The 17,065-nt window shown below is 47.7% G+C and overlaps 5 protein-coding genes across 5 annotated transcripts; 3 read left to right on the top strand and 2 right to left on the bottom strand.

The window, feature by feature from the left end:
* Positions 1-1,028: 1,028 nt before the first annotated feature.
* TGAM01_v205654 (fungal specific transcription factor domain-containing protein) lies at positions 1,029-3,176 on the top strand (the record flags this gene model as incomplete). Its single annotated transcript, XM_024549679.1, has 4 exons — positions 1,029-1,344; positions 1,422-1,830; positions 1,881-2,409; positions 2,466-3,176. 4 exons carry the CDS (start codon positions 1,029-1,031, stop codon positions 3,174-3,176), a joined length of 1,965 nt encoding a protein of 654 aa, XP_024405537.1.
* Positions 3,177-3,430: 254 nt separating this feature from the next.
* On the bottom strand, positions 3,431-4,243 carry TGAM01_v205655 (hypothetical protein; the record flags this gene model as incomplete). Its single annotated transcript, XM_018801038.1, has 1 exon — positions 3,431-4,243. One exon carries the CDS (start codon positions 4,241-4,243, stop codon positions 3,431-3,433), a length of 813 nt encoding a protein of 270 aa, XP_018665870.1.
* A 2,133-nt stretch (positions 4,244-6,376) lies between these two features.
* Positions 6,377-8,071, top strand: TGAM01_v205653 (cytochrome P450 CYP4/CYP19/CYP26 subfamilies; the record flags this gene model as incomplete). The annotated part of the gene is made up of 3 exons (XM_018801039.1): positions 6,377-6,787; positions 6,855-7,721; positions 7,781-8,071. The coding sequence occupies 3 exons, from the start codon at positions 6,377-6,379 to the stop codon at positions 8,069-8,071; spliced, it is 1,569 nt and encodes a 522-aa protein (XP_018665871.1).
* Positions 8,072-11,061: 2,990 nt separating this feature from the next.
* Positions 11,062-12,267, top strand: TGAM01_v205652 (endothiapepsin precursor; the record flags this gene model as incomplete). Its single annotated transcript, XM_018801040.1, has 1 exon — positions 11,062-12,267. The coding sequence occupies one exon, from the start codon at positions 11,062-11,064 to the stop codon at positions 12,265-12,267; it is 1,206 nt and encodes a 401-aa protein (XP_018665872.1).
* Positions 12,268-13,007: 740 nt separating this feature from the next.
* TGAM01_v205651 (hypothetical protein) lies at positions 13,008-16,697 on the bottom strand (the record flags this gene model as incomplete). Its single annotated transcript, XM_018801041.1, has 3 exons — positions 13,008-14,014; positions 14,194-14,457; positions 14,519-16,697. 3 exons carry the CDS (start codon positions 16,695-16,697, stop codon positions 13,008-13,010), a joined length of 3,450 nt encoding a protein of 1,149 aa, XP_018665873.1.
* Between the last annotated feature and the right edge of the window lie 368 nt (positions 16,698-17,065).

Genomic DNA, 17,065 nt, shown 5'->3' with positions numbered 1-17,065 from the left:
GTATACTTTCTAAAAGTTGTTCTTGACGCCGATGAAATGGTGATAAGAAACGGACATTGTCCCGGATTTTAAAAAAAAAACCCCGGCGACTACTTTTCTATCATACAACTTGACGTTTGTTGACTTGGCGTCCAAGAGGCCATAGCAATCCCAGAGTCTGAAAAATTAGTCTCGTCCTACAAGCCGCCTACGTCCCTCTACCAGGGAAGGTAAATAGCGGAAAAAATTCCATACTTTCTCCTCTTGCAATGGCTTTCTTTCTTTTCTTTAGATACGTCAGAGCAGTTCTCAATCTTGGGTTTCATTCACCGAAACCCTATCAGTCCTAACTCGAGCACTATTAATGCAGGTGAAAATGGACAGCTACAGTCGAGATGGTGGCAATCTACCGGCTTTCGCTCTCAAAGAAGGAAATAGCCATTCCAAGTATCTCAGCGCGATTTATATTGACATTCGAATAGCATTTCTTGGTTTCAACAAAAGATATGTGAAACGTTCTTTCTCAAAGATGCCGACACTCTGACTGCCATCTACATGATACTTGGATACCCCGCCAGGTGATTGGAGACGGTAGCGAGATCTGGCTGCGCGTGCTAATACCTACTTGTTCTCTCTGCGAACGGACAAAATGCGATTTCGTGAGCCAGCTTACATCTGAACCGAGCCTTCGAGACCCTCAGTTGATTCCGAACATAGGCATGCAAATTTAGTTTTGTCTGAACAATAACGTTATGACATCTTAGGTAAACTGCCGCGAAGGCGACTTGAGTATTTTGCGTCCTTCGCTAGCAGAAATGGAGGGTTTAAGTAACCCGTTTGGGGCGACCCGGCCATAAGCTTGTCCTCCCGCTGACGGCAGCGAAGCCAAACAAACAAGCACTTCTCATATACACGACCAAGGAATTTCACTTGACAGTAGGCCGCGCGCCAGAAGTTAGCAGTTTTTCTACATATTTACGTCTGTTATATGCTGCATTTGGCGCAATTGGGGTGACAAAATTGACAGTTCAGTATTAGAAGGTCCAGCAATGAGTGCGGCGGCACACGAGGTTCCCCACAGGCCAGCCGTCATATCCATGGCTGCCAGCGAAGAAGATGTTAATCGCGCAGCTGTAGATGAAGCGACATTGCAGCCCACACCGGTATCAACGCGGAGAATAAGCTCGTCTCTAAGAAGGCGCGCTTGCGATGCATGTCGAGCTCGCAAAGTCAGATGCGACACACTGGATCCATGCAACAGATGTATCAAGATGGGGGCAGCATGCCACTATTCAGGTCGAGCGAAACCGACAAACTCCAGAATTGGCATGTCAAGATTTCTTGAGACATTGAATAACAGACTTAGTGAGTATCAGTTGGATAGCGGCAATAGTTGGGAACACATCACATAAGGTCCACTGATGGCTAATGTCTCTCTCAAGAACAGGCGGAGGTACAACTAGCTTCTACGCACTTGATGCAGCAAAATCAACCGCAGTTTCCAGTGGCATGGAGAGAAGTTGATAGCACTGGACTATTAATAACACCCTTGCCACCTCATGAAATCTCTCCCCAAGCAGAGGCCCAATCGCATTGGAACTCTGTCCCCGCTCCTATATATCCCATACATGTCTTTCAAGAATCAGACGCCACTGCACCAGCAATATCAGCTACTGAGGCTCCGGCATACTTATCAACCAACGAATTGACATCTTCCAACTTTGCGGATATTATGATGGCTCAGAACATACTGGATAACCAGCCTTTTGAGTTTAAGCCTGCGATTTTTAATATCCCATCGCCGGCTAGTGAGCCTGTGCCCACTGGCTTAAACAAAATGCTACAGAAATTGTGAGTATGAGCTATGTTGTTCAATAATGATCTGAAGCTGAACAAGGCAGCTACGAACGATACTTTGAGGTTTTCCATCCCATAATCCCCATCATCAACCGAAGTCGTTTTGAGCATGAAATATCGCTGCCATATCCCACCAGTGAATTGCAGGCTTTGTCTTATGCCATGGGAGCCTTGGCAGCATCTTCTGTACCAGAACTGCAAGACTATGCAAGCTTTTATCATGAACAGGCTCGCAATCTTATCGACCTTTGCGAAAGACAAGAGAGCGGCGATTCATTGGGAAATATTAGCTTTCTAGAAGCTTATGTGATATTAACGCTCTATGAACTGAATCAGCCAAATTTTGCGCGAGCCTATCTGACACTAGGCCGTGCAATTAAGCTGGTTCAAATTTTGGGTTTAGACAGCGTGAAAAGTAAACTCGGATCTGCTCGATGGGGGTTTAGCAAAGAGCCCAATCATTCCATCAGTCTGGCAGAGCAAGAAGAGAGGCGACGAGTTTTCTGGAGTCTATTTATTCTTGACTCGTTTGCCAGCCTCAGGTCAAGCATTAGTCCAACGTTTACTGGAGTCGTGAGTACCAGACGGGCCTTATAACTGTGCTTATTCAGGCTGACGATATCGCCCAGATCAATATCCCACTCCCCAGCTCCAGCGAGTATCCAGACTTCTTGGACGAAAAGATGCCGAGGCTGGATCAAGTGTTTGACTTGACAGAGACTGTTTTACTATCATCATTCGCTGCCAATACCCTAATGATTTCTCTCTACCAGCGCTACTTTAGACACGTTGAGTCTTCCTATAATGAAATGTCACAGGGATTCTGGGAGACACACTATGCTATTGACAACGCCGTCGAGCATTGTCGAGCAACTCTGCTAGCGCCGCATATGAATGGCAACAGCGGCAATGATCCGCTTGCCGTAGGGCTGCGAATGAATTTGGACAGTATCAAGATCAATCTACACGAGACAGCGCTTTTCAGGGTCGAGAAGGATCAGCTGCCGGAGAATCTTGCTACAGACGCAAACTCCAAATGCGCTTTTGCTGTGACCGACATTGTTAGAACTGTCCAGGTAGGCCTGCAGCTGACGGGCAGTAGAGCAGTTACGTTTCGACAGTTGAGTCGGTTCTTTGTCTGGCCTATTACCACTGCCATCCAAGTATGCTTCCGCATGCTTTACACTGGAACAGGCGACTTTGCGTCCTATATCAGCTTTCTGCGCATTTTGTCTCATGCAATGAAAGAAATCATCGACCCGGATCAGATCCCCCCAGGCTTGTTCGAGAACGCAGAAGCCAAGATTGCTGATGCGGCACGAGGCGTACGGAGGAAGTGAATCTTTGATGAAAGGGTATGAATGAGTTATATCTAGGAAGAGTTGCATTTGTGCGTTTTCCTTAATTGCTTTTTCTGCTTTAGAATGTTGCGCTCTGAAATGAGGGTAACTCTTCAAGAAAGGGTCTGTTAGATATCTTACTACCAAGCGAAGTATGACTGCATTAGACATCTATAGTCATGCAATTTGCCTCGTCCGACAGCATAGCTACTTCTGCAAGTTGCTCAGAGTCTTAGAAAATAACAAGTAATTCTTCACTCTCTAACTCTAACCTCTTGCCATAAAGTCCTGGGCAAATTATCTCTATCAACATCGAATATATGTGGCAGTACCGTTGGCAGCGCTTCGGATTTTAGTTCTGGAAACTCGGTTTCAATCACTGCCAGCAGCTCATCGTACCATATTCTGTAGCCGTTGCCAGTGAGATGAACCCCGTCGTCTAATACATCTTTCAGTACAGTCTGGCTTGTACCAAATATGCCTGGCACTGGCTGCCCTTCTTTCCATCCCACGTGTGACAAAAATGCGTGCCACATGTCGATAAATGGTACACCACAGCGTTTTGCAACTGCTTTCGCAGCCTCCGAGTATGCTACATTTCTCATTGTTCGGTTGTATACAGGAGGTTCAAGCATGTTCTCATCCACCGCTCCAGGGCCTACCAATATAATTCTCTCGACACCGGCCTTTCCGGCTTGTTCCACAATCCACTGGAGATTTTTGCTGTATTCTTCCAAGGGCACAGCTTGTATATCGCGCTCTGCTGCGTCGTTTGTGCCAATCTCTACCACCAGTAGCTTGATTGTCTCTCCGGCTGCTGTTTCAGCACGCAATGTCGGCAGCAGCACATGCTTCAAATGCATAGAGCTGTAGCCGCCATATCCCCTCGCGACAACGGCAAGTTTGCGAAAATAGTAATGCTGTAGCGCAGGCGTGAGAGCGAATGAAAGTGTGTGGATGTTACTGCTGAGCTCTGTCAGAGAGTCTCCGAAGAGGACGATTTTGTCATGTGTAACCCGGCGAATTGCCAGAGCCGATGGCTCATCATCTTTGCTGACCGCCGTCATCTTGTTTTCACCTACACGACTCTTTTCTATAGCATGCTGTTGTAGAGAAAAAATTCGAAATAGACTTCGTCGATAACATCAGCGATGAGCCTCAAAACCTAGTGGACAATTGAAGTTGATTCCTTGCACATATCCGGAGATATTCTTGGCGAAACTCGGGAAGATACTCGGAACGACACATGCCGCTAAGCAGCCTCTTAAGAGGCAGATGAGACCTAATTCGAGATTGTTCTCATCACTCTGCATTATTGAACTAGCTTGAACAATATTCCAAAATTGCAAATGCTTCATTTGCCACAGTATGGCACTCGCTATTACGCTACTCTCCTTTACAGTTTCTTCCGTCCTACAGGTATTTTAGAAAAGCTTCCAGTGAAGCCATGTGGGAGCACACGGCGAGGAGCGACCCGAGGTGGAGCCACCAACGAGGCGGGGAAGGAAGGAGCGCAGAAGCATGGAACAGTCAAATGAGTTCTATCTTTATCTTAATTATCAAAGTTATTTTTTTCTTTTAAATTTCGGTTGTAGCTTCTTGAAACCATCGAGATAATAGATAATATTAGCTATTCATTATTAGTAGAAGGAGTCTTGGTCAACAAGAGGCTGGGCGGCCAATCGGACGAAAACAGAACATTCCGAGAGAGTAATTTCCCCTCGTACCTATGTTGGCTTGTCCTAAGAGGTTGTGTGATTAGCTGCGCATCAACCTACGAAGAAGTATCACATTTCGACATTGCATTACATATGCCATATTGTAGCCTAGATGACAGGGTACGAAAATGTAGTCTCAAATCTTGCCATTTTCGCTATCCTTTAACCAGGGCTTGGCTTACAGCCTCCCCGAGCCCATATTCTCCGAGCCTATATAGAGCAAGCGAAAGGCAGGCAGTAAGCGCTATGAAAAACTTTTCGCAATTGGCTAGGCTCAATGCGCAGATTTGATATGCGCGTCCCGGGGTAACGACCGTTTTGCGCGTGTCATCAGATTGATGGATCTTGGCTTTATATGCTGGTTCATGCGATCACTGCGTTATATGCAAAGAAGGGCGGAGCCGGTGATCGAAGTGTCGCTTAGAGATCGAGGGCATAATCCAAGACATATACGTACCAAATGCTACTCCCCATGTTCCACTGCGGCTGCTCCCAAATCCTTCAAGCCACTCAGCATCTTATTTTTAAGCCGTTCATGACATCGTCGATATAAAGCGTCATAGCGTCAGTTGCTCAAACATCAAACAACAGCGGCCTAACAAACACAAGCACTCTTAAACTCACGCGATGCTTTGATGGACCTCGGCTTTCACCAACCCCCTGCAGAGCTGAGACATACATACACGCATACGTAAGTGCCTTATACGGCACACGCAACAACGCGAAATACCACCTCGTACAGCAGCAATGCCTGCACAGCATGTTTTTGTACGGCTTCCGCGGGTTCGTCACGCCCGCCCGTCCGAGCCTCCCCCGCATCAACTATGGCCAGTTAAGAATTAGCCAACCGATCATCTTCCCCGGCATGTGAAGATCGCACTAGCATACGCAACGTTGTTGGCATCATCCAAGCCCAGAGGCGAGACAGAAGGGGAAAGAGACGAGACTCAGCGGCGGGCCTAAATAGCCCGAATTCCGTTCCCTTGAGACACGATCATGCAGTTATCCGACAGCTGTAGCAGGTTACGGTGAGGCACAAACGACATCATGCTACCGGTGCTCTATCTTTGCAATTTGGTTTTTCACTAACCCTTGCAGAAGAAACTAGAGCGGCTTGGTATGGCACCATGTAACCAGCCGCCCTTTGACACTGTCTAAAACTAGCGGGTGGAGAGTCACAAACGACACAATTTGCTACAGAAACGGGACCGGATCAAGGACGAGAGCCCGTCCAGGCCATTGGGTTGATCCGTCTCTCCTGTTTGTTTTCATGATTGGCGTTTGTGTCAAACTATGGTGTCAAGCTTTCGTTCCCCGTATATAGCCGCTCAATGACCACTACATAGGACACAAGCTAAAGAGCTAGATTAGCCGAGGGTGCGAGGTTTTATCTTTTATTTCTCGCAAAAGTTATTGTTTTGACTCATTCCCCTTTTCTTTTCGTTGCACATTTCCTCATACATTGTGAGTGTCATCGCCAACATGCATTTGACTCTTGCGGCGGGCATTGTGGCCGCGGCCCTAGCGGTTGTCTACGTCTTCAACCAAATCCGCGAGATACTCTATTATAGAGCTCGAGCCAGGGAGCTCGGATGCGAGTCGCCGCCATGGATGTCAACGTTTGACCCGACTGGTATATCAGAATTGGTAAAAGGCGTCAAGGCGAGCCGTCAAAAGCAGTTTCCTACCTATATGCAGGAAAAATTCGACCGGGAAGCAACTAAATACGGCCGCACGATGGGCACCTTTCGCTTTCAATCACCCTTCTTCCGGGAAACTTTGGTAACGATAGAACCTCGGAATATCCAAACGATTCTAGCGCTCAAATTCAAGGATTTCGGCTTGGGTATAAATCGAACGGATAACTTCGAGCCATTGCTTGGACATGGAATTGTGAGTTCTGCGGCGTAATTTCCCCAAAGGATTCAATACATGTGTGCTAACTGCTTTCATTTGCAAGTTCGCCTCAAACGGCAAGTACTGGGAGCATTCTAGAGCCTTGCTACGTCCACAATTCAATCGCGGCCAAGTGAGCGACCTCAGTCTGGAAGAAGACCATGTCAGGGCTTTCATGACAGTACTCGATCGCCATGTTGGGCCGGATGGCTGGACAAGTCTGGTGGACCTCCAGCCTCTGTTTTTCAGGCTCACGCTCGATTCCGCAACTGAGTTCCTCTTCGGGGAGAGTGTGAACAGCCAACTCGAGGATCACCAACCTAATTCTGATGACGACGTCGGTTTCGCATATGCCTTTGATAAAGCACAATATACTCTTGCCATTGGAGCGCGACTAGGGCCACACTATAAATACTCTCATACCTCCGAGTTTAAGCGAATGGTCAAGAGTGTGCACGATTTCGTCGACTACTTTGTTCAGAAAGCTCTTGCTGAAGGCGCCAGCGAAAAATGGTCTACGGATGAAGGAAGATACGTTTTCCTCAAAGCACTGGCCAAGGATACCCAAGACCCTGAGGAGCTGCGATCCGAACTTCTCAACATTTTGCTTGCCGGCCGAGATACTACTGCTTCAACACTAGGGTTTTTCTTTTATACCATGGCCGACCCTCGATACTCACACATTTACCAACGTCTGAGAACCATCATCCTGGACGAATTTGGAACATACTCCAACCCCAGGGAAATTACATTCGAAAAGATGAAGAGCTGCCAGTATCTTCAATGGTGTCTGAATGAGATCCTACGCCTCTATCCTGCAGTCCCCATGAATGTTCGAACCGCCCAAGTTGACACAACACTGCCTGTTGGAGGTGGTAAAGACGGACAATCACCAATCTTTGTGACCAAGGGTCAAGACGTCGCCTACTCCGTAAGCGAAATATCCCATATATCATAGCCAAGTTCTTTCTATCTAACAACATCACCTAGGTTTACCTCATGCATCGTCGAAAAGATCTGTGGGGCCCTGATGCTGAATATTTCAAGCCCGAGAGATGGGAAGCGCGACGACCAGGCTGGGAATATCTCCCGTTCAACGGAGGACCAAGAATCTGCATCGGCCAGCAGTTTGCACTGACAGAGTTGGGCTACGTTGTAGTCCGATTGATGCAGCGCATTGACAGCATCGATGGATCACAAGCTGGCCCAGTTAGCCACGGTTTAACTTTGATCAACTCGCCCGGCGAGGGAGTCAATCTCAAACTGCATTTTGTCGAGTAAGCACCTAGGCCACGGCATGAAACACTTTTTTTCTTCTTTTTTCCTAAGTGTACCATTACTTGTTTTATTCGCTGCAGCGCCGATGCCAGAAAAGAAAATGAAGCCTCGGATGAGATTGATGAGCTATATATAAACAGCGGAAGAGCAAATATTGATTGCGACATCTTGCGAATATGATATAGTTTCGCCTTATGATTTTATGAATAATGACTGCTCATCCCGCTGAGACCAGACTAGCTGAGACCAGACTAGAAAATGACATCATTTTTGCATTGTTTTCACTCTCCGTTTAAGTTGTCAACAAACCCAGAAACTTCACAGCAATTTTAACTCTCCCCGACTTCTCCATATCAGGATCTCAAGCTCTCCTAATCTCTCCATCAACCCGCAAAATGCTTAATTAAGGTAAAATTACTGAGTAATCTAGTCGAGACAATCCATCAATAAATTCTAGCTCAAAATGCGAAATTTCAAGCCCACTACATAAGCCCACTACTTCAATTGAACACCGATGTTTAGGTGATCGCAGTAAGCTCGAACTTTTACTCGTAGCATGTAGCTACCCTACATTTATTGGGAAACAAAAACAAACGCCCATGGGTAAAAACAAGAGACCGCTTCACGATTTAGTCTTCATGAGAGAAGCTAGATTTAATGAGTATTATTAAACTTTAGCTAACGGGCGGTTGAAGAAGTATTTAGAATTGCTATCTTCACATTGTCCAAGATTACTGTCAATTTACGGAGCAATTCAATAGCTGCCAATTATGGTTTGCCAGCCCTGCAATCCCGCGAGCGATATCGGCTACAAGCTGAGTCAAAACTATGAAAGGTGCTTTTAGCCCTATTACTCAATCAACTTGTCCACATTCTACTCTAAAAGCAGCCAGATCGAGTATTTGCGAGTGTCTTGCTTAGCATCATCAGACCACAGGGGACTCATAGAGCGGAGAACTGGGGTTTGGTGGATTTGTAAAGGGATATAAACGGGGCCGTTTCGTCACCCGTAGATTGTGAAGATCAGCAATACACTGGAGCTGGCCGAGATTATTTGATCTGCATTTAGAGCACCTTAGGAAACGACAAAGGTATAAAATTTAAATACATTGAGATTGTTCATTTGTATCAAGACAGCCAGATTTCACAAATCTATAACAAAGCTACAAATCCCCAGATTACCCGGCCGTAATCCCGAGGTAGCGGTAGTGGCAGCGGTAGAGTATGTCACACCTCTTCCCATGTTCGCTAAAGACTTGGCATTAATTTCTCCGGCTTGGCTGACTATTCTTATTTTTATTCTTATCGTTATGCAGCAGTATACATATATTAACTGCCACCCGCACCTCCTTTATCGTTGAGGTTATATCGATCAATCAGCAGTTATCCACGCCGGTGCTTGTCCGAAAAGCACCGAAGCCAATAAACAATGAGAGAGTAGCACACTCTCTTTTGTTGTAAACAAACGACGATCTGCCGCAGCTGTCTCGGTATCTTATTGGCTCGGGAATGATCCGTTTATAACATGTGAGGCCCAGTCATATCCAATGGCTAGAACATTCTTCATCCTTAGACTTTGCTTTCGAGAAATCCCCACCTTTCCCAACGATAGGTCCTAGGTAGCCAACACGCTAAAGAGCGCGTCGGTCTTTTTGACGGCGTTTTGACGGCGGGAAATCTTTTCTTTGCGCTTCCTGCGCTCCCTACCTCTGTTTCCCTTGTTTTCTTTTGTGCTCATTTTCAGATTCGCGCTCGTGCTTGTCTGCCTATGGCGATGGCGACAAAGGTACCTGTGCTTCGTCCTGTCATTTCAGCACTAAACAGGGGCTGCGGCTGATCCTTGTCTATATCGGAAAGTCCCAGTGATGGCATTTCAAGGAAGTTGAGGCCGTCTCCGATGCACCTTCTCGTACCGCGGCAGTCAGCATTGATTTGACAGCTCTATCATGCGCATTCACGCCCCAGGGGATATGGGTGGTCCTCTTATCTCCAGCTCCTCCAATCGAAGAATATTAATCACAAGCTGAGTTGGCTGAAACGCCCAAAGAAAAGGAAGGCTGTGTTTTCGTTGGCCATCGCCGGCGGGGCGACCCACCGAGATCGTCCGGCTGCAAGTCCCTTCTTGGCGATGTTTATAGCAGATCGTCAAAAGGCCTCACCAAGTAGTTTCATCTTCTTAGCATGTGCCCTGAACATCGTATGAGGATCTCCGGTATGACAAACAGCTCAACCTTCTGAATGGAGCATGAGTTTCCGGATCCTAAGAGTACTGCTATTTCCAGAAGGCCCATTCTGGCGCGTAAACTAGACTCCTTTCTACGAGTCTCTGTGTCAATTCAAACTATGCTTAACTCTTCGGACCCGAAGGTACAGCTAGGATTGGTTGATATGGCCCGAGGTTGCAGCTTATCACAATAGATCTCTTTGAGTAAAACGCGCTTGCGTGCTCTCAGTCTGGCATTCAAGGTATCATTCGTGCTACCATTGGTTGCCTCCACTGTCTCCACGATCTCCGTGCCTGACTACACTTGCTGTTAGCAGCATCAAGGAGACTTTCCGAACTGACTCGCAAAAGTTCTCCAATGGCATTTCAACCAGCTGCCCAATTGGGCTGCTCGATGAGGCATTGCTGCATCGTGAGGTCTGGGGAGAGCGGTGTCAGACGTCTATCATCCTAACCTTATGTCGTCTCAGGCATTCTGACCTTCTACTCTCGTACTGGTTTCCCGATCAAAAGGACTTTTACGATATCTTGCGTCGGCATTATCGTGGTGTTTCTTGGCTGCAGTGACTGACGTCGATCTTTAGGGGAAGTTAAAAAAAAAGGATAAATAAGGCTTGACAATCTCGCCTAAGGAGAAATTACAACTCGTCTGCCATCATCAGCATCTCGAGAGCTGCCATAGATCCACTTTCATTTCATTCTATATAACTACTTTCTCCCCCCAAAAGATATTTTTTCTTCTTCATCCATTCTTCAAGCAGACTTCAAGATGCAGCCCACCACTAGCTTTGGCACTTTCCTCGTCACTTTCCTGTCTGCCTCTATGGCAGCAGGAAGTGCCATTCCTTACATGGCTCCCCAGCCTGGCTCTTTCGAGATCAAGAGAGCCGCCAACACCGGCTTCACTAGTAGAAACGGTGCTCTCGCTCTGGCTCGTGCTTACGCCAAGTTCGGCGTCCCAGTTACTGACACCCTCCTCGAGGCCATCGAAACTCTCAAGTCTGCTCATCTCATCAAGCGAAGCAGCGGAAACGTTACTGCTACGCCAGACAGCGGTGATCTTGAGTATCTCGTGCCTGTTCAGATTGGTACTCCTGCCCAGACTCTCAACCTGGACTTCGACACCGGCAGCTCCGACCTCTGGGTCTTCTCCAGCGAAACCGATACTAGCTCTTCTCAGGGCCACAGCATCTACAACCCGTCTAAGAGCACCTCTGCCCAGAAGCTGGATGGTGCTAGCTGGTCCATTACCTACGGAGATCAATCCTCCTCCTCTGGCGATGTCTACACCGATGTTGTCACCGTTGGCAGCCTGACCGTCAAGTCTCAAGCCGTTGAGTCAGCCCAGCAAGTCTCCGCCCAGTTCGCCCAGGGTAACAACGACGGCCTCCTTGGTCTCGCTTTCAGCTCCATCAACACCGTCAAGCCCACCCAGCAGAAGACCTGGTTCGACAGCATCTCCGGAAGCCTCGACGCTCCCCTCTTCGTCGCCGATCTCCGCCACGAGACTCCCGGCAGCTACATCTTTGGTGCCATCCCATCGGACGCTTCCAACGTACTCTACGCCCCCGTCGACAACAGCCAGGGCTTCTGGCAGTTCAGCACCAGCAGCGACATTGGCGGATCCTTCTCTGCCATTGCTGACACTGGCACCACTCTTCTCCTTGCCAGCGACGACCTCGTCAGCGCCTACTACCAGAACGTCCAGGGTGCTCGCGAGGACCAGCAGCAGGGTGGATATGTCTTTGACTGCAGCACCACTCTCCCCGACTTCACCTTCACTGTTGGAGACGGCAAGATCACCGTCCCCGGTAGCCTGATCAACTACGGCCAGGCCAGCGGCAGCGAGTGCTTTGGAGGTATTCAGTCCTCTGGTGGCCTTCCCTTCGCCATCTTTGGTGATATTGCCCTCAAGGCTGCCTATGTCGTCTTCGACAGCGGCAACACCCAGGTTGGTTGGGCTCAGAAGAAATAAGCGATGATTTTCTTTTCGATTTAGTAGTATGGAAAATGGTTTGGATACCTATTGGAATATGGCGGCTGAACTACGACACGGGTCGCCATGAGAATGAACAATGGCCATAGAGCGGATACAGATTTTGATGTACATTATATTTTCGCAAGTGTAGATTCTTTCATGAACTTGTCAATACAAGCATTTTCTTTTTGCACGCATACCATTTATGGTCTTGTGACAGTGTATAAATGTTTGATCAGCCGTATAATCCTGTTTATCTCAGGAGCGTGTACAAGATGTTGTATCTCGGGAGAAATGATCCAACACTTTTGTCCAACAGTCCAGCTATAGCTCAATAAGACAGTTAGTATACATACAAAACTGATGGATTTACCTGATACACCTAAAGTAGTAGTAGTAACCCAGCAGCAGTAGCCCCAGCAGCAGTAGCCCCAGCAGCAGTAGCCCCAGCAGCAGTAGCCCCAGCAGCAGCAGCAGCAGTAGCAGTAGTAGCGGTAGTAGCAGTAGTAGCAGTAGTAGCAGTAGTAGCAGTAGTAGCAGTAGTAGCAGTAGTAGCAGTAGTAGCAGTAGTAGCAGTAGTAGCAGCGGTAGTAGTAACCTATGGATGTTATTGATAGCTGAATAATAGAACTGGGGTGGTGGATCAATATTTATTTTTTATTATAGACTTCAATTATTTCATGTATGAGACTAATACTCTCCGTATACGTTGGTATCAATGAATGCATATCGCCCGCTTAATATGAATTGAACCCATTCTGATTCTGCTGCCAATGCTGCTGCTGCTGGCCGCCGCCATTCCATTCATCCATCCTCGGCTCTCCTCTAGGCTTCATCTGTGAATTGCCTCCCATATCGTAGCCCTGTGACTCATTATGCCCTACTGGAGGAGAAGGGTAGGGACCTTGAGTAATGTAATTCGGGCTATTTGAACTTCCGGGCCCTTTGCCTGGCATATGTCCCGGCTGTTGTGAGAATTGTTGCTGCGGGGGCTGTCCGTGAGATGGTTGCATAGGTGGTTGATATCCAGAGGCAGGGGCAGGAGGGGGACGCGCTTCCGTGTTATTCGACCATCCTCCAGCTCCTTGTCTTTGCACCGAGCTTGGATTCATGTTTACGGGCGCTTGTACAGGTCTCTGCCACGGGTAACTCCCAGCCCGAGGCAAAAAGCCAGGGCCTTGAGGCTGGACATTAGCCATATAGGCATTGGGAGCGCCTCGTGCATGAGGATGCCACTCATCATCTCTCTCATACCGATCGTGAGCAAGGTAGCTGTCGGTGTCTCCAAGACAAGCGACTCGATATTCATCATACCGTCTGGTAGTTTCTTCCACCTTCTTGAAGTGTTTTGAAGTGAGTTGTTTCTGTAGGCCCTCTGGTCTCTTCCCCATGTCACCCTCATAATGCGCCAATGATGCGGCGATGAGGAAAGCATTACGAATCTGTCGCCCATTCCATCGCCCAATACCATCTGTGTGGTTTCTCCAGTGTTCACTGGCAAAATTAATGATATCGGTCTCATCGATGAAAAGTTTGGTGTGTCCGGGAGCCTTAGCAGCCTGGTCTTCGATTTCTTTAAGTCGCAGAATGTTGAGTTTGAAAATGGCAACCACCTGGTCCTCAGTGAGGAAATTGTAGTGAAGATTCAAATGTACTCGAGATTTGACTGCTTCATCAAGAACGCCAGGTCTGTTTGTGGTAAGGAACAGAATGCCGTTGTAATATTCGAGCATCCGCAAAAACACTAAGATGGTTGAGGTAGAAGGTTAGCGCTGACGGATTATACATGCAACTGAATTATAGTGGAGCGTAGGTAATTTCGAGCCGCTAATACCACTGATCGTGCAAGTAGGTGGCCCGAAATTACTTGCGAGGCACTGTAACATCTCGGGAAATAGATGGATATTATGAATAGGTACTTACCAGACACCAGAGCATTTCTTTCCAAATCCTTCCTGTCTCTCTGTGTGATAAAGACGTCCGCTTCGTCTAGGAGGAGGACGCAGTCCCACAGATGAGCCAGACGAAATATCTCACTCAAAGATCTTTCCACGCTCTCAGGCGTGAAGCCAAGATCTCCGCAAGTGATTGGAAACAAAGGCTTCTCGAACTTCTGGGCTATAGATTCAGCAGTAGCTGTTTTACCAACACCGGGCACACCAAAGAGCAGAATTACGATTCCTTTGCCTGAGTGGTGGTAGCATTAGCATATGAGGTATTTTGCATAAACAAATAATAATTCCCTTACCTTTTCCGCGAATGAGATCCTGGGTTGCAATCTCAACAGTGCCTTCGGTGACTCTCTTTTTGAAATGAGAGTAAACTAGCGATTGCATCAAAGTCTTGTGTTCGTCGGGGATCTGGAGGCTATCAAAGGCTCTGTCCTTGTCTTTGAGCTCGGGGAACGAAACGTCTCGAATGTCAACCTGTACGAATCTGCGCTCCCAAAGGGCATACGCAAAGAGTCGTCTAGGCAGTAGAGCAAGGTTGTCGCCTTCAAGTTCTCCAATCTCAAGCTCATTTTCGTTGTCTTTCTTTTTCCTTAGCAGCAAATCCGTTTCGATAAAGTCATTCATCTGGATTATGTCGACGCCGTCTTCGGTAATCACTTTGTCCTCCCAGGCATCCTTGAGGTTGGTGCGCTTCTCATCATGCCACTCTTGCAGCGGGCTCTCATTGTCAACTGATATGACAACCCTGTAGGTCAGCGCGTCGACTGCCAGGATGTCGGGCTTCCAGGATGGATCTGTATTGAAGGCCTCTTCGAAGTCGACGAGAATCTCACTTTCGATATGTTCAGGACTAGTCATGACTCTTCCATTTTTGTCTTCGATAGGCTGGCCGAGAGGTGTTTTAATGAGTGTCCAACCGCGGTAGAAGCTGTATCTCTTTGCAGGATCAATATGTTCGATAAATTTGCTGCCGTATTGTCGGCCTCTCTCCATTATCTCATCTCGCTGTTTGACGTATCTCATAGGGTAACAGGGCAGCTGTGTGATCTCACGCTCCCCTTCGAATGAGGGAATCTCGATAGTTCTTCCTACTGCACTGTAATTCTGACCATCATAGTCAATGTGGTAGCACGATATTGACCAGGTTGAGTCCATCTTGAGGCAAGATTCACAGTTGCAGCCATCAATGACCGACTGCTTGAAGGGAGCTCGATATATCCTCCATACCATCTGGTCAGTATGAGATCCTCTGGTATTGTGGTTGGTCGATGGCCCTGAGTCCATTCCACCGTCGCCGAATCCAGCTTGGAGGCGTTGAAACACGCCGTCCCAACCCATGGGGACTCGAGCTCGGACACCGCTATTGAGATTGGGTACATAGACTAGGTCTCCAGGTTTGAAGAGATACCATAGGAGGTCCCATCTGATCTTTGTAGGTGCAGTGTTGATATCAGGATCTTGGAAGCGCTGATATTCCGGAATGATCATTTCATCAACGAACTTGATATATAGTCTCATCTCAGCCAAGGTATCGGAATGGGTGAAGAGAGACTCTATCCCGAGAGAATCAGAATCCGATTTATCTTTGCCCTTATCTGTACTTGAATCCTGGACTTGCGCCGAGTCGGCAGACTTTGAGTCAGCGCTTGAAGCCGATTCTTCAAGCTCAGCTAGGGCCTCTTTCATTTGGTCATGAAAATGGATCAGGTAACGGAAAGGTCGACGAAAGATGTGCGGTCGCCCATTCCATTTCTTTCCTGCCGGACTTTGGCGTCCAAGATACATCATCACAGCCCTAGAGTTAATTCGCACTCGCTGAAGCCAAACTTCGTCTCCGTCGTCAATGACCGTCTTGTGTTGAGGGTTCCGTCGACCAAAACCTCTTCGGAAGCCGCCTCCCCACCCGCCCATGAACTGAAAATCGTCGAGACCTTCATAAAGAAGTTCCGACTCCTCGATTTCTGCTTTCAGCGAATCGCCAGCCACAAGTGTCTCGATGGCGTAGTTGTGGTCTTCGGTTCGATGATTCTTGAATTCATCCCAAGTGAAACATTCTCGCGTTTTCGGGATAACGCGCGAAAATGCCTGCATGGGTTTTGGCTTTGGCTTCTCTTTCTTGCTTGTTGATGCGATGGTGGTGGGTGCGGGAGCCGGTGCGGGCTTCTCTGTTTGCGCTGGGGCGGATTCATTCTTCTTGTCCTTAGGCTCATCCTTTTTTAGCTCATTCTCCTTGGACTCGTCCTTCTTAGAGTCGTCTTTATTGGACCCATCCTTCTTGTTGTCCTCTTGCTTGGCTTCTGCAATTTTTGATGAATCGGCGTTTTCGTCATTCGAAGCACTTTTCACCGTCTCTTCGCTTCGTTCTGGAACCGACTCGTCCCTCGCCTCATCTGCAAGAGACGGAGTTGAGATTGTAGTCTCTTTGGCGGTACTCATCTCGCCATTCTGGCTGGTTATCCCAGCATCTGCTGCCATTGTTGTCTCTTTTTGGTGACGATTGAAGAAAAATAGGTAGTTACAAATGCGGCTGAAATGGATATACTATACCCATCAGAAGAGGGGACGTTTTGTCTTAATAGGTGGACTTAGAAAACACATACAGCTGAAGCACCCTTGCCACGACGATGCTGATTAATTTACCATAAGCAACTGCGCTTACTTGGGCATAGGCTCATGCATGGGCGAGTCACAACTTGGAATAATCACAACCTCGATGGGGGCGAAGAGAGGCATTATCCAGTGAAACAAATCGATACTGCCGCGTAGGAACCTGATCCTACGCGGAACCGATTCCAAATACTGGTTAAAAGCCGCCTCAAAGGGCGACTAATGCAGCCTATCAA

The sequence above is a fragment of the Trichoderma gamsii genome (genome assembly GCF_001481775.2).
Source record: "Trichoderma gamsii strain T6085 chromosome Unknown Scaffold_18.2, whole genome shotgun sequence".
NCBI classification, from domain to species: domain Eukaryota; kingdom Fungi; phylum Ascomycota; class Sordariomycetes; order Hypocreales; family Hypocreaceae; genus Trichoderma; species Trichoderma gamsii.
This window is presented reverse-complemented; position numbering and strand designations above follow the sequence as displayed.